The 22,495-nt window shown below is 47.5% G+C and overlaps 1 protein-coding gene across 1 annotated transcript in view; it reads right to left on the minus strand.

Annotated features, from left to right (window-relative positions):
* Nucleotides 1-22,495, minus strand: part of LOC147125344 (mitogen-activated protein kinase kinase kinase kinase 4) — a 407,092-nt gene that overhangs the window by 10,624 nt on the left and 373,973 nt on the right. The window contains exons 27-29 of the mRNA XM_086001780.1: nucleotides 21,179-21,279; nucleotides 11,238-11,387; nucleotides 5,810-5,969 (exon numbers count right to left, since the gene is read on the minus strand). Of these exons, the coding sequence (XP_085857906.1) occupies nucleotides 5,810-5,969; nucleotides 11,238-11,387; nucleotides 21,179-21,279 (411 nt within the window). The remainder of the gene's footprint in view (nucleotides 1-5,809; nucleotides 5,970-11,237; nucleotides 11,388-21,178; nucleotides 21,280-22,495) is intronic.

Genomic DNA, 22,495 nt, shown 5'->3' on the forward strand with positions numbered 1-22,495 from the left:
TCAGCATGATAGGTTGGGAGGCAGAACAGGACTTTTAAAATAGGAAGGCAGCAACTAAAGGCACATCAGACTTGGGAAAGGGAGCAGGGACAAGATTTGGGACTTGTCTTCATAGAATCATAAAATGGTTACAGCACAGAAGGAGGCCACTCGGCCCGTCGAGCCCGTACCGGCTCTCTGCAAGAGCACTTCAGCTAGTCCCACTCCCCTCCGCCCTTTCCCCGTAGCCCTGCAATTTTTTTTCCTTCAGGTACTTATCCAACTCCCTTTTGAAAGCCGTGATTGCGTCTGCCTCCACCACCCTCTCAGGCAGTGCATTCCAGATCCTAACCAATCGCTGCGTTTGAGGCAGCACTAGCGACAAGCACTCAATATTTGGAGTGGGGGGGCGACAGCAGGCCTGACTCACAACAGGGAGAGAACGTTATGCCAAACACTTGGGAGTTGCCTTGGAGTTGGATGTTATTATGGGAAGCTCAAAGTTAATCATAACAGAAAAACATAAGATAAAAAGTAGGAGCAGGAGGAGGCCATACGGCCCCTCGGGCCTGCTCCGCCATTCAATAGGATCATGGCTGATCCGAACTTAGACTCACGTCCACTTCCCTGCCCTCTCCCCGTAACCCCTTATTCCCTTATCAGCTAGGAAACTGTCTATCTCTGTTTTAAATGTATTTAATGTCGCAGCTTCCACAACTCTGAGGTAGCAAATTCCATAGATTTACTACCCTCTGAGTGAAGAGGATTCTCATCTCAGTTTTGAAAGGGCAGCCCCTTATTCTAAGATTATGCCCCCTAGTTCTAGTCTCACCCATCAGTGGAAACATCCTCCCCGCATCCACCCGATCAAGCCCCCTCACAATCTTATATGTTTCGATAAGATCGCCTCTCATTCTTCTGAATTTCAATGAGTAGAGTCCCAACCTACTCAACCTTTCCTCATACGTCAACCCCCTCATCTCCGGAATCAACCGAGTGAACCTTCTCTGAACTGCCTCGAGAGCAAGTATATCTTTTCTTAAATATGGAAACCAAAACTGTAAGCAGTATTCCAGGTGTGGCCTCACCAGTACCCTGTATAACTGCAGCAAGACTTCCCTGCTTTTATACTCCATCCCCCTCGCAATAAAAGCCAAGATTCCATTGGCCTTCCTGATCACCTGCTGTACCTGCATACTAACCTTCTGTGTTTCATGCACCAGGACCCCCAGATCCCTTTATACTGTAACACTTTGCAGTTTCTCTCCATTTAGATAATAACGTGCTTAGTAACTTACTTAAAAAAAAAATTCAAAAGTGCTGTGATGAAATATGTCATTCATCAGACTCTGTAGTTAACTGTATATATTGTATTGCCTGCTCCGGTGTTTGTACCTTGTATTGTGTATAGGGCACCGCCCCCTTTGTGTGTCGGCTCCGCCCATACCTGGCCCTACTTAAGACAAGTCCAGGCTTGTCCTGCAGTAGAACAGCAGCACGCCAGGTGAAGCTAGGTGCAGCCACCGGCATCTTTGCTTTGCTAATAAAAGCCTTTGTTTTATTCTGCTAACTTCGAGTCTTGGAGTTATTGAGGCACGTCAAGTGCACATAATGTCCTTTAGGGAAGGAAACGCGCCACCCTTACCCGGTCTGGCCTATGTGTGACTCCAGTCCCACACCCAACAGTTGCCTCTTAACTGCCCTCAGAATTGGCCTGGCAAGTCACTCAGTTGTATCAAACCGCCAGGGCAACTGGAGATGGGCAATTAATGTCGGCCTTAACAACATCCTGAGAATTAATTTAAAAAAAACCATAAATGGTGAACAGGGTATGGCTAGAACTTTCAACAATCACAGTTGCCAGCAACAAAGAGCTAAAATTTGATTCCTGTGATAAATTCTTTTAATCGGTGGGACTGACAATTCCCACTAGTAAAGGGAAGGCTGACAGAAGAATGAAAAGGAAAGAAACTAAAGGAACAGTAAGTCGCGGAGCTATTTCTGCATCAGTACCACAATACTGTTCCTCAACCAGAAACCCTGCAACGACTGCCTTTCCTTGAGGTACATCACTTGTTGCCATGCCAACCGTGTTATTGCCTAATCGAATCAACAACAAATTATCCAGCGAGTTGTTATGATCTGGAACGCGCTGCCTGAAAGGGCGGTCGAAGCAGATTCAACAGTAATTTTCAAACGGGAATTGGATAAATACTTGAAAAGGAAAAATTTGCAGGGCTACGGGGAAAGAGCGGGGGCAGCGGGACTAATTGGAGACCTCTTTCAAAGAGCCGGCACAGGCACGATGGGCCAAATGGCCTCCTTCTGTGCTGTATGGTTCCAAGCAGTACTAAAAACAGACAACAGGAGTCAGAGAGATTCTTACATTGCGGTACAACATTATTAGGACGCATGAGAAGAAGGCTGAAGAGAAATATAATGATATAACTGTTAGTCAGCCAGCTGTGTGTGGTGTTGCGACGAGGAGATGAAAAATAAAGGATGCAGTTACATTTATGCAGCACCTTTTCTATCCTTAGGATAGCTCCACCATCGGCGGCCGTGCCTTCAGCTGCTGAGGCTCTAAGCTCTGGAATTCCCTCCCTAAACCTCTCCGCCACGCTACCTCGCTCTCCACCTTTAAGACGCTCCTTATTAACCTACCTCTTTTACTAAACCTGTCCTAATATCTCCTTATGGGGCTCGGTGTGAAATTTGTTTGATAATCGCTCCTGCGAAGCGCCTTGGAACGTTTTACTATGTTAAAAGTGCTATATAAATACCAGTAGTAGTTGTTGTTGTCAGATGGCCCAAAGCACTTCACAGCCAATTAATTACTTTTGAAGTGCAGTCACTGTTGTAATGTAGGCAAACACAGCAGCCAATCTGCGCACAGCAAGGTCTCAGGAACAGTAGATGAAATGAGTGACTAGTTAATGTGCCTTTGGGTTGAGGGATGAATGTTGGCCAGGACAGGAGGTCAGTTCCCTGCTCTCTTCTGAACCGCCCCCACGGGATCTATGTCTAGCTAAGCAAGCAAACAGGGCCTCAGTTGACCATCTCATTTGAATGACGGCACCTCCGACAACGCAGCACTCCCTCAGCACCGCACTGAAGTGTTGGCCTCGCTCGTGCTAGTGGAGATGGAGCTCTCAGCCTGCTGCGGACTCACAGCTGAGCCCGTTGCCAATTAAACCCAGCGGGCGCATAAGGAAACTAATGAGCCATCTGCAGGCTCTGCAAGCAACAAAGGCTATAATTTTTGTGAGGTGGTTTTGCTTTCAGTCAAAAATTTAAATATACTCTTTGATCTCTTGCTCTCCCTTTTCTCAAGTCTTTAGGCCTTGATACAACAGGAATCCTGATCGGAGTCAGAGTGCTGTGGGCTCAAGTCCCACTTCAGAGACTCGGGCACTCCCGGAGCAGTATGGAGGGAATGCTGCACTGTCGGAGGTGCCGTCTTTCGGATGATGCGTTAAACCGAGGCCCCGTCTGCCCTCTCAGGTGGACGTAAATTATCCCACGGCCACTATTCGAAGAAGAGCAGGAGAGTTCCCCTGGCCAATATTTGTCCCTCAACCAACATCATTAACAGACAGATTATCTGGTCATTATCTCATTGCTGTTTGTGGGAGCTTGCTGTGCACAAATTGCCTGCCCCGTTTCCTACAGTGCAACAGTGACTCCACTTCAAAAAGTACTTAATTGGCTGTTGAGCGCTTTGGGTCGTCCTGAGGTCGTGAAAGGCGCTATAGAAATGCAAGTCCTTCTATCTATTACCCAAACTGACACCTGCTTTTGCCTGAGGTTATCACAGTTGGTTAGGTGGGGATAAGCAGCTGGTGAACAAAGGGCCATAGCTTGGGCGAGCGCACGAATGATTCTTTAGCGACACATTGTGAGGTTGGACAGTGGTCTCTGGGGAGGCGAGCAATTATGGAGCGAGATTCTAGAACCTGTCTCATTAGGCTCACGTTCCTTTGCAGCTTTTAATTACAGTGCAGAACAGTAAAATAAATCAAATTCTCTTGTAAAAAGAATAAAAACAGAAAATGGTGGAAAACACTCAGCAGGTCAGGCAGCACCCTCTGCAGAGAAAAACAGAGTTAATGGGCGTAATGTTAACCCCCAAGAACGGGTGGGCTTGGGTCAGGAGAGAGAACGGGTGGGCTTGGGTCAGGAGAGAGAACGGGTGGGCTTGGGTCAGGCGAGAAGATAACATTTTTACAATTTCAAATCCAACTCCAACGCACCTCGAACCCGCCCACTTCTGGTTTTAACAGAGGCGAGGGAGGGGGGGGGGGCGACCAATCCGCTCTCAGGAGCTGGCCGATCATTAACAGCTTTTAAGTAGGCTGCGTGCCTCCATTTTAACAAGTTTTGTATTTTTAAACTCACGTCGGCTGGGTTTTCCGGACTTTGGGAATCCCGGCAGGTAAAAGGAGTCGAGAAAGGGGCCGGGTCCGTAAGGCAAGGGCCTTTACAACACTGCCTCTGTTTGTCGGGAGGAGCAGGAGTGTGACCACCGCCAGCTCAACAAGCTTACCCCGCTTGCAGCTCCACCATCGGCGACTCTCCCCCACCATTGCCGCCACCTCCCTCCGCCCCGCCCCGCCCCCGATCTCTCACTGCCTTCCTTCTATCCAGCCTTGCGCCGCCGCTTTTTCCCGCTCGACAGGCAGCCAGCCTTCGGGCAGGAAACCCGCGGAAACTTTTTTTTAAATTTAAAGACGTCCTGTAGTTAAAAAACCGAAGGACATCCGGGAAAGGTGTACTTCCGGGTTTCCCGTCCATAACTCCTCAGCCGCCGCCCCCCCAGCTCCGAACGCGTGGCCCCGTAAATATTGGGGCCAACGTTTCAGGCCGGTGACCTCTCACCAGAAAGGTTCCTCGGTTTCTCTCTCTCTCTCCGCAGACGCCGCCTGACCTGCTGAGTGTTTCCAGCATTTTCTGTGTTGGTTTTGGATTTCCAGTATTTTGTCGATTTAAAATTGTAAAGGTAACATTTTAGAAGGGTGGGCAGCAGCTCGATATAAAAAAAAAATTGCACAGCAACTGAATTTGTGAATTATTTGTCATGTTGGAATTTTTTCTTCAGGAAAAAAAAAACCGGCGAGTGAGAAACTGAAATGAAACTTCTAATTATTCAATGACATGCGAGAGTTTAAATAAAAATATATAACTTATATTGAGGAAAGGGGACAGGTAACATCTAGGTAGACAGAAGGACAGGTGATAAGTTGTATTCAGTTGAAATCCCCTTGCACAGACCAGCGAGTGACTTTTGTGACAGAAATAGAACAGATAAAAAGAAAAAAGACTTGCATTTCTATAGCGCCTTTCACAACCACCAGACGTCCCAAAGCACTTTACAGCTAATGAAGTACTTTTTGAAGGGCAGTCACTGTTGTAATGTAGGAAAGGAAGGGTTGCCTTTTGTGCACAGCAAGCCCCCACAAACAGCAATGTGATAATGACTAGGTAATCTGTTTTAATGATGTTGGTTGAGGGATGAATATTGGCCAGGACACCTCCCCTGCTCTTCTTCAAAATAGTGCCATGGGATCTTTTACGTTCACCCGCGAGAGCAGATGGGGCCTCGATTTAACGTCTCATCCGAAAGACGGCACCTCTGACAGTGCAGCACTCCCTCAGCACTGCACTGGAGTGTCAGCCTGGAGTATGTGCTCAACCCTGGAGTGGGGACTTGAACCCACAACCTTCCTGACTCAGAGGCGAGGGTGCTACCCACTGAGCCACGGCTGATGCATGCACGTTAAGAAAGAAGGCATCACGGAAGCGGTCACGCGGCCGGAAAGTGAACACCTACCAATCGAGGTGGGCATCTCCCCCCACTGCACCACCGTCTCCTTTGTGATATGACCATAGGTATTTATGTAGACCCCTTCATCCTCGTAGCAAAGCAACAGTTCCATTCCATTAGTGTTCGGAAGGATGATAATAGCGTGTGGATGAATGCAGCCCTGGATCTGAATGAAGGTTCACGTGAAAACATTACTATTCAATCAGAAAAATTAAACCATAGCTTATGCACTAATGCTAAACACATTGGTCACACAGGAGAGTACACGACATTTTAGACACCAGAATTCACAAGAGTGTTACAATAACGGAGGCTTATATTTGTTACTTAGATTTTTTAAAAGTATCAATTGCAGCAAACTGAATCGCAGAAAGACTTAATTTCTTTTGCTGTACTTGCCAGGCTGTCCGTGTTTAAGCTGACGACGGAAGCCCATTTATCTGCGACTACTATCCTCAGCATCAGGACAGGCATCCACAGTCGGAGGGCAATTTTCATCCGCTGCCTTGTTATTCTCATGAGGCAAGCGTGTTGAAGGCAGGAGAGTGCCTGAATTTCAATCGCTGAGATTTCAAACAAGACTGGAACGCTTGACAGGAAGCCAGCTTAATAAAGGCTTGCTCTCCGTCAGGTGATTCCCCCAAAACAAGATACCCTATCACTGGAGCAGGCCACGCCAGCAGCATGCTATGTAGCATCAAAGGCACCGAGGGGGTGCTTTATTTTTAGAGCCTCGTGAAACAAGCAGCCCGCAAAGCCGGGACGGTGGAAATAACGAGGGCAGATCAACTAATCATTCCGCCTCGGCTTTTCGTGCTGCACAATCTGTGCCGAACACACTCGGGGAAAGTTAACCGTTTCAGTTCAGGACGGACAGCCCAGGAAGTGCTGAGGTATCAGTGCAAATTTCTCCCTTTCTTGCTCCACGTGGCCTAATCAATACTTTCACCCGAAGCAACGGCAAACTCTCATTTATCATCCCCTTATGGAGGATTCCTATAGCATGCAGCAAGTGGAACATAATCTTACAATTAGAGCTCGGCCATTCAGGAGGGACATCAGGAGGCACTCTTTGTCACACAAAGGGTAGTTGGAAATGTAGAACTCTCTCTCCCCGCCCCCCAAAAGGCTGTAGATGCTGAGGGTCAATTGAAGCTTTCAAGACTGAGATCGATAGATTGTTGTTGTTGGGTAAGAAAGAAAGAACTTGCATTCATATAGCGCCTTTCATGGCCTCAGGACACCCCAAAGCACTTTACAGCCAATGAATTGCTTTTGAAGTGGAGTCACTGGTGTAATGTGGGAAACGGGGCAGCCAATTTGTGCACAGCAAGCTCCCGCAAACAGCAATGTGATAACGACCGGATAATCTGGTTTAATGACATTGGTTGAGGGATAAATATTGACCAGGACACCGGGGAGAACTCCCCCTGCTAATCTTCTTTTACATCCAGAGGGCAGATGGGGTAACATCTCATCGAAAGACCGTGACGTAAGAAAACTACTAGGCACTTGGTCTAAGCGTTAAACAAAGCTTTAATCAACTGTTTTACAACATGGAGGTCTAGTTGTGTCCTTCACTAGTTCCTGTTAAAGAATGTCCTGCGCAAGCTGGGCCCGTGCCCGAGTATTTATACTCTCCCTGGACAGCGCCACCCGCAGGCCGCTCAGTATTATTTCATAAGTCTTTCTTTCATGAATGACTGATTCATGTCAGACCGCACCTCCGACAGTGCAGCTGTAAGTTATTCCTAGACTTAACGGCGGGGTCATTGCATTTATCTTAAATAGGTTAACTCCTCATTGAAAAAGCAGACAAAGGAATGTCACACAAATGAATCAACTGAAGGCAGCTTAATGCACTTTCTAACTTTTGTACTGGATAGATGTTAGTTATTGGCCAAAAATGATGTGGACTCTTCAAATGGATTGGCAGATGTAACATTTGCAAAGATTGTTACTTTGCTGTTTGAGTGATGGCCAAAAATATTGGATGCAAAATCATGCCAGGCACTTGGGTTGCGAGAGCGTTATTGAGTAGAGGTGGGTGGTTCCCCACAGACTGGGGGTCACCACAAGCTGCAGTTCCCAGTGTCCAGTATGCGAGTAGTACTGGAAGAGTACAGGGAGTAGGACACCTTGACTTGGAATTAATTCAGAGTGATGTCAGGAAGCACTTCTTCACAACAGGGGTAGTAGAAATCTGGAACTCTCCCCGCCAAAACAAAGCTGTTGAAGCTGGGGGTCGATTGAAAATTTATAAACTGAGATTGATAGATTTTTGTTATATAAGGATATTAAGGGTTACGGAACCAAGGTGGCTAGTTGGGGTTAAGATACAAATCAGCCATGATTGAACTGAATGGCAGGACAGGCTCGAGGGGCTGACTGGCCTCCTCCTGTTCCTATGTTTCTATGAATGGTGCATGGTATTGTGGAGAACTGGGGGGTTTGGGAGGGAAAATAATTATAATATGGGAGCGGGGGATGCACATTGCGCAGATTACAAAAAACGCAGCCTTGGTTACCACATGCTGGTTGGGAGTTGAGCTTCAATGTATTTAAGACAAGACTTTAAACTTAATTACATGGGAGGTGGGGGAGTGAGCCAAATCCTCACCCCCTACCGTGTTCGGTGACAGAAAGGGACAAACCCGCAATAAGTTCTGTGCAGCATCTTTTTGTGTACGTTACAAAACATTAACAGAGTATGAGAATTTGTTACAAGGAAGTGCGGTATAAGCAGTGACTTGCCTTCAGTATTTACTATTGATCATTATTGAGCACTGAAGACACTCTAAGTAAAGATTTACTGTTGGCACTAATATAGGCCAATGCTTAACACATTTGTGTGATGTTCCTCTGTCCGCTATTTCAATGAGGTGTTAACCCGTTTAAGATAAACCCCTACGTTACAGTAGTGGACTGAGAAAAGCCACGCGGATGTGTAAGCGTTGGTCCACTATTCTCACAATAGTCATTTCTAACCACATCAGCACTTAGTAGAAATACTTGTCTGCTTACTGGAAGGGTCACTGGTAAAGTGTGGAAGTGAGCCACACAGACCCTGGTTTTCACTAAGCTAGCCAATGTTGAGCTAGGGTCACTCCAAATGGAGAGGAAGAAACCCAGCCAGGTTTTTTTGTTCAATTTATTCATTTTTGGGATGTGTGCGTCACCAGCAAGGCCAACATTTATTGCCCAGGAGAGATCTGATACAACTGAGTGGCTTGCGAGGTCACTTCAGTCCAACACCGGCATAAGAACATAAGAACATAAGAAATAAGAGCAGGAGTAGGCCAATTGGCCCCTCGAGCCTGCTCCGCCATTCAATAAGATCATGGCTGATCTGATCCTAACCGCCAATCCACTATGACAGGACTATCTCCTGAATCTAACAGCATTAGACACACGAAAACAGGAGCAGGATCAGGCTACACGGCCCCTGGGCCCGCTCCGCTACCCACAGGGCCATGACCTATCCGAACCTAGACTCATGTCCAAATTCCTGCCCGCTCCCCGTAACCCTTAATTCCCTTTTCTACTAGGAAACTGTCTATTTCTGTTTTAAATTTATGTAATGATGTAGCTTCGACAGCTTTTTGGGGCAGCATATTCCATGGACCTACCACCCTCTGAGTGAAGTAGTTCCTCCTCATCTCAGTTTTGAAAGAGCAGCCCCTTATTCTAAGACTATGCCCCCTAGTTCTAGTTTCACCCATCATCTGGAACATCCTCCCTGCATCCACCCGATCCAACCCCTTCATAATCTTATATGTTTCAATAAGATCGCCTCTCATTCTTCTGAACTCCAATGAGTAGAGTCCCAATCTACTCAACCTCTCCTCATATGTCCATCCCCTCATCCCCGGGATTAATCGAGTGAATCGAGTGGCATCTCCACACCATGACTTCAGAGGGCAGTTGAGAGTCGACCGCGTTGTGAGAAAGAAGAAGAAAGACTTGCATTTCTATCGCGTCTTTCACGTCTCAAAGTGCTTTACAGCCAATGAAGTGCTTTTGGAGTGTAGTCACTGTTGTAATGTGGGAAACGCAGCAGCCAATTTGCACACAGCAAGCTCCCACAAACAGCAATGTGATAATGACCAGATAATTTAGTTTTTTTAGTGATGTTGATTGAGGGATAAATATTGGTCAGGACACTGGGGCTAACTCCCCTGCTCTTCTTCGAAATAGTGTCGTGGGATCTTTCACGTCCACCTGAGAGAACAGACGGGGCCTCGGTTTAACGTCTCATCCAAAAGACGGCACCTCCGACAGTGCAGCGCTCCCTTGGAGTGTCAGCCTAGATTTTTGTGCTCAAGTCCCTGGAGTGGGACTATGAACCCACAACCTTCCTGACTCAGAGGCGAGGGTGCTACCAACTGAGCCACAGCTGACATATAGGTCAAAGCAGCTAAGAACGGCAAGTTTCCTTCCCTAAAGGACACTAGTGAACCAGTTTTTATGACAAAACAGCAGCTTCATGGTCACTTTTACTGATACCAGCTTTTTATTTCAAGATTTTTTAAAACTGGATTCAAATTCTCAAGCTACCATGGTAGGGTTTGAGCTTGCGTTCTCTGGATTGCTAAGCCATTAACATAAACACTACACTACCATATGCTGCGACCCTTTTAACTCCTGATCACCATTTCCCAAATGCTGTCGGAAAGTGTGCCCTTATGAGCATTGAACGAGGACATGAAGTCCCCCATAGTTAAATAGCCCTTTAGTGCTCTTGTTCTGATTTCACACATGAAGTACTGGCACTTTGGCAAGGCACCAAGTTCACTGATTTTGATGAAACTCAGATCCACAACAAGAGCCGGGGGAAGAGGAAGAAAATTAAAAGAAAAAACTTCAGTAATTGATTGTACTGAACAACTAACTATAATGTAGAAAATACATAGCTCCCAGACTGAGGTATTCCTAGTTAGAATGCATCGTATTTACACGAAAATGACTTTTATGAGGTCATACATTCATAAGAATAAATTGGCATCTTGGCTTTAAAGATATATAAACATGTATGCACAATACACATTTAAATTGTAATGCAAGGAGAAAATACTGCAGATGCTGGAAATCTGAAATAAAAACAGAAAATGCTGGAGAGTTCTGACGAAAGGTCATCGACCTGAAACGTTAACTCTGTTTCTCTCGTCACAGATGCTGCCTGACCTGCTGAGTATCTCCAGCATTTTCTGTTTTTATTACACATTTAAATTGAGTGTGTATCCTGCTTCTAATTCCTTTAGAACTCTACAAGGCCCAGATTGACCTTGGGAACTGGGGCCTGCACTGTGGATTCAGCATTTGAGCAGAGATTTCTTGCCTCCGACAGAATTGCCCTGTCATGTCAATGTCATGACAATTCAAATTCAATCCCTTTCCCTGGACCCGGACCACTAAATGGGATGGAAACCCTTACGTGAGTTGGCAGGTAGATGTCGTAAACTGTCCCCGAGTCCACATCAATGGCATGAAAACCCGAAGTGGATCCGTAGATTGCCTTTAGCCTCTGACCTTCCTCAACCGTGAGGTCCACCGACAGCGGCTTATGCGAGAGAGATGAAAAAGACTGCAAGAGAAGAAATAGTCTAAGTATGGTTGGTAGCACAATACTTCAGTGTTACTGCAGTTCAACAATTGGAAATATCAAGGAAACGAGCAATACGCTGGCATTTGTCAGCACATCTCAGAACTGAAGAGGCTTTGCAGCAATATAAGTAAACATTCCCAGTCAGACAGTCTGATTCCTTACAGTCTCCCGTCTAAATTTAGAAACATAGAAACATAGAAAAATAGGAGCAGGAGTAGGCCATTTGGCCCTCTGAGCCTGCTCCACCATTCAATATGTTCATGGCTGATCCTCTATCTCAATACCATATTCCCGCTCTCTCCCCATTCCCCTTGATACCTTTTGTGTCTAGAAATCTATCTATCTCCTTCTTAAATATATTCAGTGACTTGGCCTCCACAGCCTTCTGTGGTAGAGAATTCCACAGGTTCACCACCCTCTGAGTGAAGAGATTTCTCCTCATCTCAGTCCTAAATGTTCTACCCCGTAACCTGAGACTGTGACCTCTCGTTTTAGACCCCACAGCCAGGGGAAACATCCTCCCTGCATCCAGTCTGTCTAGCCCTGTCAGAATTTTATACGTTTCAATGAGATCCCCTCTCATTCTTCTAAACTCTAGTGAATACAGGCCTAGTCGACCCAATCTCTCCTCGTACGACAGTCCTGCCATCCCAGGAATCAGTCTGGTGAACCTTCGCTGCACTCCCTCTATGGCAAGTATATCCTTTCTTAGGTAAGGGGGCCAAAGCTGCACACAGTACTCCAGGTGTGGTTTCACCAGGGCCCTGTATAACTGTAGTAAGACATTCTTGCTCCTGTACTCAAATCCTCAAAGAGTTTCTATTTCTTGAGGTCAGCTCAGGTCAACCGCTATTTTTTCATTAATACAGCAGGCAGCCAAACCGGCCCAAACCTCCTTTAACGCTACTCTACGGTGAGTATGGTCGCCAACTCTGGTGAGACGTAGTCCTGGAGGATCCTCACATGATCTCCTGCCTCCATCTGCCCTGCCCCCCACACCCCCGCCATTGGTCGCCTGACACGTCCATCGTCTCGCCACGGGTATTGGAAGGTGAGCAGCCACCTGGCTATCCAACTGGATGATTCTTGACCGTCAGTCAAGCAGCTTTTTTCCCATTTCCGATATTTTTATTACTAATAAACAATGCCCCTTATGATTTATCCCAGGTTTGCTCACAGCAGCGGCCGGCAGATTAATCTTTAATTCCTTGAGACTCCGGGTTGGCAAACCTAGTGTTGAGGTTAAAATGGCACAAGGTGCTGCCGCCTTATGGTACCGCCAGTTTTTCCAGTCAGCACCTGAGCCAGTTGGATTGGGCAAATCCCAGGTTCGATTCCCCAGTCTTGGCTGATCTCAGCCAGAGTGCCATTCGGGGGGGGGGGGGAAATCGCCCAGGGTCCCAGCTTTTTAAAAATTTGTTTATGGGGTGTGGGCATCGCTGGCAAGGTCAGCATTTATTGCCCATCCCTAGTTGCCCTTGAGAAGGTGGTGGTGAGTCTCCTTCTTGAACCGTTGCAGTCCGTGTGATGAAGGTACTCCCACAGTGCTGTTAGGGAGGGAGTTCCAGGATTTTGACCCAGCAACGATGAAGGAATGGCGATATACTTCCATGTCAGAAATTTGTGACTTGGAGGTGGTGGTGTTCCCATGCGCCTGCTGCCCTTGTCCTTCTAGGTGGAAGAGGTCGTGGGTTTGGGAGGTGTTGTCGAAGAAGCCTTGATGAGTTGCTGCAGTGCATCTTGTAGATGGTACACACTGCAGCCACGGTACGCTGGTGGTGGAGGGAGTGAATGTTTAAGGTGGTGGATGGGGTGCTAATCAAGCGGGCTGCTTTGTCTGCTTCTGAGGCCTGCTGTTAGTGCACATGCAGGATTGGACTCTACGATTCCCCCATGATTGAACAGCCTGTTAAGGCTCACGTATGAATAATGGACACTTGAGGATTCTGAGGGGGATTGACAGGGTAGAGACTGAGAGGTTGTTACCCCTGGCTGGAGTGTCTAGAACTAGGGGTCACAGTCTCAGGATAAGGGGTCGGCCATTTAAGACTGAGATGAGGAGGAATTTCTTCACTCAGAGGGTGGTGAATCTTTGGAATTCTCTGCACTAGAGTCTTTGAGTATATTCAAGGCTGGGATCGATAGATTTTTGGGCTCTAGGGGAATCAGGGGATATGGGGATTGGGCGGGGAAAATGGAGTTGAGGTCGATGATCAGCCATGGTCTTATTAGAGTCGTAGAGTCATAGAGTTATACAGCACAGAAAGAGGCCCTTCGGCCCATCGCGTCCGCGCCGGCCATCAAGCCCTGTCTAATCTAATCCCATTTTCCAGCATTTGGTCCGTAGCCTTGTATGCTATGGCATTTCAAGTGCTCATCCAAATGCTTCTTGAATGTTGTGAGGGTTCCTGCCTCTACCACCCTTTCAGGCAGTGAGTTCCAGATTCCAACCATCCTTTGGGTGAAAAAGTTCTTCCTCAAATCCCCTCTAAACCTTCTGCCCCTTACCTTGAATCTATGCCCCCTTGTTATTCACCCATCTACTAAGGGGGAAAGTTCCTTTCTATCTACCCTATCTATGCCCCTCATCATTTTGTATACCTCAATCAGGTCCCCCCTCAGCCTTCTCTGCTCCAAGGAAAACAACCCCAGCCTGTCCAGTCTTTCTTCATAGCTGAAGCGCTCCAGCCCAGGTAACATCCTGGTGAATCTCCTCTGCACCCTCTCCAAAGCAATCACATCCTTCCTATAGTGTGGCACCCAGAACTGCACACAGTACTCCAGCTGTGGACTTACCAGCGTTTTGTACAGCTCCATCATAACCTCGCTGCTCTTATATTCTATTCCTCGGCTAATGAAGGCAAGTATCCCATATGCCTTTTTAACCACCTTATCCACCTGTTCTGCTGCCTTCAGGGATCTATGTACATGCACACCAAGGTCCCTCTGATCCTCTGTCTTTCCTAGGGTCTTACCATTCATTGTGTATTCCCTTGCCTTGTTATTCCGTCCAAAATGCATCACCTCACACTTTTCAGGGTTAAATTCCATTTGCCACTGTTCCGCCCATCTGATCAACCCATCTATATCGTCCTGTAGCCTGAGGCTTCCCGCCTCGCTATTTACCACCCCACCAATTTTCGTGTCATCTGCGAACTTACTGATCATACCTTTTACATTCACATCCAAATCATTAATGTAGACCACAAACAGCAAGGGACCCAGCACCGATCCCTGCGGAACCCCACTGGACACAGGCTTCCAGTCACAAAAACAACCTTCCACCATCACCCTCTGCCTTCTGCCACTAAGCCAGTTTTGGATCCAATGTGCCAAGGCACCCTGGATCCCATGGGCTCTTACCTTCCTGACCAGTCTCCTATGCGGTACTTTATCAAAAGCCTTACTGAAATCCATGTAAACCACATCCACTGCATTACCCTCATCCACACACCTAGTCACCCCCTCGAAAAATTCAATCAAATTGGTCAGACATGATCTTCCCTTGACAAAGCCATACTGGCTATCCCTAATTAATCCCTGCCTCTCCAAGTGGAGACCAATTCTGTCCCTCAGAATTTTTTCCAATAATTTCCCTGCCACTGATGTTAGGCTCACTGGCCTGTAATTCCCTGGTTTATCCCTACTACCCTTCTTGAATAATGGTACTACGTTAGCTGTTCTCCAGTCCTCTGGCACATCCCCTGTGGCCAGAGAGGTTCTGAAAATTTGTGTCAGAGCCCCTGCAATCTCCTCCTTTGCCTCACATAGTAGCCTGGGATACATCTCGTCTGGGCCTGGGGATTTATCCACTTTTAAGCCTGCTAAAACCGCTAGTACCTCCTCCCTCTCGATGCTAATATGTTCAAGTATATCACAGTCCCCCTGCCCGATTTCTATGTCCACATCGTCCTTCTCCATAGTGAACACAGATGCAATAAATTCATTTAAAACCCCACCTACATCCTCTGGCTCTACACACAGTTTGCCACTTTGGTCCCCAACGGGCCCTACTCTTTCCCTAGTTATCCTCTTGCCCTTAATATACTTATAAAACACCTTAGGGTTTTCCTTTATTTTGCTCGCCAGTGTTATTTCATGGCCCCTCCTCGCTCTCCTAATTTCTTTTTTAAGTATCCCCCTGCACTTTTTATACTCCTCTAGGGCTTCCTCTGTCTTTAGTCCTTTGTATCTGCCAAAAGCCCCCCTTTTTTTCCTAATCCATTCTCGTATATCCCTTGACATCATTATTGAATGGTGGAGCAGGCTCGAGGGGCCGAATGGCCCACTCCTGCTCCGAATTCTTATGTTCTCATGTGCTGGAGAGGGCACCTGGCATCTTTGCAACAAACAAGGAGTCAACAAGTTCAGGAGAGAAGGGCAAAGGAAAAAATTGGCACCAATAACACTTAGCATGTTGACTCTTTCACCTTCCTCCTACGCACAGCCTCTGCTTAGAAATGACTGCTTGAGATATTCCTGGTTTAATGTGTTCGCATTACTTTCTTTTGCTATTTTAATGGAGACATTAACCCAAATGGCTCATGTGGGACAATCTTATTGCCATAACACACAGAGAATATCCAATTACCAAACGGCGGACAGAAAATTAAAATAAATCTAATCAGGTCCAGCCAGGGGAGAATCCTTTTATCTTGCTCTTCATTCCCCCCCGCCCACCCCAAGATGTTTTCTGATGAAATAAGTATGAAGAAAGAAATTTGAATTTACACAGTAACTTTCACTTGATCAGGACGTCCCAAAGCGATTTACAGCCATCGAATTACTTGTGAAGTGTAGTCGCAAGTTGTAATGTCGGAAACACGGCAGCCAATTTGTGCACAGCAAGCTCCCACAAACAGCAATTGACCAGATAATCTGTTTTGATGGTGTTAGTCGAGGGAAAAATGTTAGCCGGGACACCACGGGAATATACTGCTCTTCTTTGGATAGTGCCACGGGATCCTTTGTGGTCCTCTGAGCAGGCAAAAGGGGGCCTCAATTTACTGTCTCATCGGAAGGACGGCGCCTCCAGACAGTGCAGCACTCCCTCAGTACTGCACCTCCCTACAGTGCAGCACTCCCTCAGTACTGCACCTCCCTACAGTGCAGCACTCCCTCAGTACTGGACCTCCCAACAGTGCAGCACTCCCTCAGTACTGCACCTCCCTACAGTGCAGCACTCCCTCAGTACTGCACCTCCCTACAGTGCAGCACTCCCTCAGTACTGCACCTCCCGACAGTGCAGCACTCCCTCAGTACTGCACCTCCCTACAGTGCAGCACTCCCTCAGTACTGCACCTCCCTACAGTGCAACACTCCCTCAGTACTGCACCTCCCTACAGTGCAGCACTCCCTCAGTACTGCACCTCTCGACAGTGCAGCACTCCCTCGGTACTGCACCTCCCGACAGTGCAGCACTCCCTCAGTACTGCACCTCCCGACAGTGCAGCACTCCCTCGGTACTGCACCTCCCGACAGTGCAGTGCTCTCTCAGTACTGCACCTCCCGACAGTGCAGCACTCCCTCAGTACTGCACCTCCCGACAGTGCAGCACTCCCTCAGTACTGCACCTCCCGACAGTGCAGCACTCCCTCAGTACTGCACCTCCCGACAGTGCAGCACTCCCTCAGTATTGCACCTCCCTACAGTGCAGCACTCCCTCAGTACTGGACCTCCCGACAGTGCAGCACTCCCTCAGTACTGCCCCTCTGACAGTGCAGTGCTCTCTCAGTACTGCACCTCCCAACAGTGCGGCACTCCCTCAGTACTGCCCCTCTGACAGTGCAGTGCTCTCTCAGTACTGCACCTCCCAACAGTGCGGCACTCCCTCAGTACTGCACCTCCTGACAGTGCAGCACTCCCTCGGTACGGCACCTCCCGACAGTGCAGCACTCCCTCAGTACTGCACCTCCCGACAGTGCAGCACTCCCTCAGTACTGCACCTCCCGACAGTGCGGTACTCCCTTGGTACTGCACCTCCCGACAGTGCGGCACTCCCTCGGTACTGCACCTCCCGACAGTGCGGCACTCCCTCAGTACTGCACCTCCCGACAGTGCGGCACTCCCTCAGTACTGCACCTCCCAACAGTGTGGCACTCCCTTGGTACTGCACCTCTCGACAGTGCGGCACTTCCTCAGTACTGCACCTCTCGACAGTGCAGCACTCCCTCGGTACTGCATCTCCCGAAAGTGCGGCACTCCCTCGGTACTGCACCTCCCGACAGTGCGGCACTCCCTCGGTACTGCACCTCCCGACAGTGCGGCACTTCCTCGGTACCGCATCTCCCGACAGTGCGGCACTCCTTCGGTACTGCACCTCCCGACAGTGCGGCACTCCCTCAGTACTGCACCTCCCAACAGCGTGGCACTCCCTCGGTACTGCACCTCCCGACAGTGCGGCACTTCCTCGGTACTGCATCTCCCGACAGTGCGGCACTCCTTCGGTACTGCACCTCCCGACAGTGCGGCACTCCCTCAGTACTGCACCTCCCAACAGTGTGGCACTCCCTCGGTACTGCACCTCTCGACAGTGCAGCACTCCCTCGGTACTGCATCTCCCGAAAGTGCGGCACTCCCTCGGTACTGCACCTCCCGACAGTGCGGCACTCCCTCGGTACTGCACCTCCCGACAGTGCGGCACTTCCTCGGTACTGCATCTCCCGACAGTGCGGCACTCCTTCGGTACTGCACCTCCTGACAGTGCGGCACTCCCTCAGTACTGCACCTCCCAACAGTGTGGCACTCCCTCGGTACTGCACCTCTCGACAGTGCAGCACTCCCTCGGTACTGCATCTCCCGAAAGTGCGGCACTCCCTCGGTACTGCACCTCCCGACAGTGCGGCACTCCCTCGGTACTGCATCTCCCGAAAGTGCGGCACTCCCTCAGTACTGTACCTCCCGACAGTGCGACACTCCCTCAGTACTGCGCTGAAGTGTCAGCCTGGATTTGGTACCGACTTCTGGGGTGTGGAGTTTGAACCCACAACTTTATGAACGAGCGCTATCGGACTGACCGTCAAAACCCAGAACACATATTGAATGCTTTTGCTCCATGTAAGAGCCTCAACACCATACGAAATAACAGGTATTGAACCTTCCAGACACAGGGTCTAGCATACAGCGCACGCCCAACTAAGAGCTTTTAGTTAAAGCAGCCATATGCTCAAAGGTATTTATCTTTGTTCGTCGAAAGAATAAAAAACGGCTGTCCCACAGGAAATGTTTCTACTGGGATTTGCTGCCTTATAGAAATGATGAGTCTTTAGCCGGGGCTGTAAGTGATTCATTCTAGGATGTTAATCCACCAAGCCCATCTAATTCACTAGGTGGGGAGAATGCCCCGTGGTTGCTATTTGTAGTGATGTTGTAAATGCTTCATCTGTGAAGCTTTCTTCTGGGGAATTTTGTTTTAAAAGACCGAGAGTGAGAGACTTTTTTTGCATCAAAGAATATGGAGGTAAGGCGGGTAAATGGAGTCGAGGTGCAGATCAGCCTTGATCAGATTGAATGGGCTGAATGGCCTACCCCTGTTCCTTCTGCTCCTAAATTGGGAAATACCAAGCGAAGTTGCTGGAAATACTCAGCAGGACCAGCAGCATCTGTAAAGAGGAAAGGCAGGTCAACATTCTGGGTGCAGACCCGTGCTCTGACCTGAAATCTGGACCGGGGGTGGGGGGGGTTCCAGTTCTGTTGATGGGTCTGCTCCCGAAACACTAATCTGTCTTTTCTCTCTACAGGTGCCAACTGGCCTCCTGTGTGCTTCTAGTGTTCCCTGATTTTAATTCCAGATTTCCAACATTTGTACTTTTAATTATGTTCAATGCAAAGTGGTTGAAACAAACATTTCGGGTCATGTTCGAGCCTGTATTCTTATTAAGAGCCTTGGGTTTATAGGTAAGATACATTAGTTTCATTGCGACTGTCCCATTTAATACTATTTTCCTTCAAATTTGGACGAACATAGTTATTGCTTTAAAGATGTCAAAGTGACTCCTGTAATTATGTTCTGTTCCACTTCTCGGCAGTCCATGTCACCGTTAACCTAAATAAAACAGGAAATTAATAGGCTCTGAAAATGGAACATTTCTAAGCCAATATATTCCAGGATCCTAGGGAGCTAAAAATGTAACACTAAGGGACCAAAGTGAACGGAGTGTTGAATAAGTAGGTCGTGAACATATGATGTGTGACTGTGGAGGGTGTAAGTAAGATGGCTTATATCTCAAAACCATGCTGCACTAAAACTGTCCACAGCATTTTTCTGTCATTACTGTAATTTGCCATTAAAATCATTTCTTCCAAGCATCTGCGCTCACCAGCAAAGGTGATGACACGTCTCACCACACACAGCACCTGGACCCCCCCCCCCCCCCCGACAAGTGACTGACAGGAGCAAACAGCTACAGAGAGAATCTGCTAATGGCTGACATGATGTCCATGTTTTTTTTGCCATGAATCTCAGCGTTCCCATGTTTACCAGCCAGGCTCATCATCACCCACTCGCAGCGTGGAGGGTATAGACCAGTAACCTACCCGGTGCTGACATATGTCAAAACTCTCAAATTTAATCGGCCATTTGATCCAATAACAACAGAAAATGCTGGAAAAACTCAGCAGGCCAGGCAACATCCGTGGAGAGAAATTAGAGTCGACGTTTCGGGTGAACCCTTTGTCTTGACAAAGTGTCAAAGATTGTCTTGACAATCTGTCAAGAAAGTCGATTGGTGAGCATTTCCTGGTCCTCTGGATTTCAACCTAGTGAGGATAGTGGGGTTGGGAGGGTAAGGGATTTTGTCTATTGTAATTCTCCCTCGCATATTCTGAGTGTTCCCCACCCTTTTAAAGTATAAGTTTTATTGTATTGTATATTTTCCTGTCTCAAAATAAAGATCTGAATTCTTTTGACCAACCCAGGTGTCTGTTGCAAGTTCATTACAACCCCCAAATAAGTCCAAAGTCTAGAACAAACGGGAGTGGGAGTGGGACAAAGGGTTTGCACCCGAAACGTTGACTCTATTTCTCTCTCCACGGATGTTGCCTGGCCTGCTGAGTTTTTCCAGCATTTTCTGTTGTTATTTCGGATTTCCAGCATCTGCAGTATTTTGCTATCATACTTTTTTTTAAAATTCATTTATTGCCCTCAAGAAGGCGGTGGTGAGCCACCTTCTTGAATCCAACAGAGTTGTATTTCCGAGGGCAGTTAAGAGTCAACCACATTGCTGTGGGTCTGGAGTCATATATAGGCCAGACCGGGATAATGATGGCAGATAAAGGACATTAGTGAACCAGATGGGTTTTTAACGACAATTTGGTAGTTTCACGGCCACCATTACTAATACTAGCTTTTTATTCCAGATTTATTTAATCGAATTATAAATTCCCCAGCTGCTGTGGTGGGATTTGAACTCATTAGTGCAGGCCTCTTTTACTAGTCCAGTAACATAACCACTAACGATACCGTCCCCTATTGTTACCTGATAGAAGCCAAGCAGCTGACAGCTCCAAAGCTTGTATTATTGCTTCTCCGAATGGGTGACTGGAATGCTTGTCCGAGTGACTTGCAGTAACCTGCTTTGCTCCAGTGATTTACGTGCGGTGAATGGCGAGCATGAATCTGCAGTCCGCTTTTCCAAGGGGTAGTATATTACCATGCCAACAGAATGCACCCACGTTAACTCCTAGGCCACTGGAAAAATCTTTGAAAATCGTACTGGTCAGTCCTTCACAGTTGCCTTATCTGAAACTAGTTGCCTTGTGAATTATCTTACCTTAAACGCCATAAATTTGTGGTATGGTTTTGGAGCCCACGCGTAGACTTCAACAGAATTCTTCAGGGCAGTCACTAAGAATTTTATCCTTTCATATTTAACTGTTTAAAAAAGGACCAAATAGGTTAATGTAGGGCATTTCAGAATCCAGATTAATTGATGCATCGAAATGCCACATACAATTAGATCACATTATAATCACTGATAGTCAGAACAGATTTAATAATACCGCTCAGAAGTAAGCAGGCCACGAGTTTGGGCAGCTGAGTATTGGGATCTGCGTCCAATGAGATTGAGCTGGAATCCAGGGTGGGTCGGCAATTGACCCTAACCACATGCACGGTGACGTAATAAAACTCACTACGCATTTGGTTTGAGTATAAAGCAAGGCTTTAATCAACTTGTTTCAGAACATGGAGGTCTAGTTGTACTTCACTAGTTCCTGTCTTACAAAATGTCCCTGACAAGCTGGGCCCACGCCAGAGTATTTATACTCCTTGGATGGTGCCACCAGCTGGCCGTCCAGCGTTATTTCACGAGTAGTTTCTTGATGAATGATGAGATTTATAACACACGGCGTATGCTGCGGTCAGTCGCAAACCAATTTCTCAAAGGGGCCTGAAACAGGTGCTGGGCCCATCGGCTTGCGCACCCTGGAAGCCCGCCGATGAGCAGCCCGATCCAATAGGGCGGGCGGCACACCTCCGGTGCAGAATGAGCGCGGGCGCGCCCACCACCTTCCATATTGGACTCTCGGCTGCCAGTTTTCATCGGATTTCTTGGCCACTGTCGGCTGACTGACACACACACTCACACACACACACAAAGTTTCTGCCATTACTGCCACACACTCTTCCACCGATACCACCCTGTCAGAAAGAGATTTGAAACTTTCTACTCAATTGTAAACCACATTAGAATGCCCAAGGCCTGTCAATCTCGACACCAAAACTTGATGATGACAAAGGATCACCTTCATTTCAACTCCTAGCCAAAATATTTAAAATTACAAGTACACTGAGAACTAGAAAGTGCTGCAAAGTCGCAGCAGGTCCACTAGCAACAGATAATAGACCGCTTCATGTTTTGGGTAAAGATCATTCATCAGAGCTGGTTAAATAGACTCTGTGTATCTCCAGCACTTATGATTTTCTTTTCATCTCCACAGTGCTTAACTAACTTAGTGTGACCCACTTCAGGCCTCAAGTTGAGTGAGTCTAGACTTTTTAGTTTTATCTAACAGATGCATTTTGTTGTAAGCGGCGAAGGAACGGCTTCACCTCGCGTGCAGTTGCCCCGAGACTTCACGTGGGCTTG

Source organism: Somniosus microcephalus, chromosome 1 (genome assembly GCF_052327205.1).
Source record: "Somniosus microcephalus isolate GS21.2 chromosome 1, FLI_Smic_1.0, whole genome shotgun sequence".
In the NCBI taxonomy this organism is placed as follows: Eukaryota; Metazoa; Chordata; class Chondrichthyes; order Squaliformes; family Somniosidae; genus Somniosus; species Somniosus microcephalus.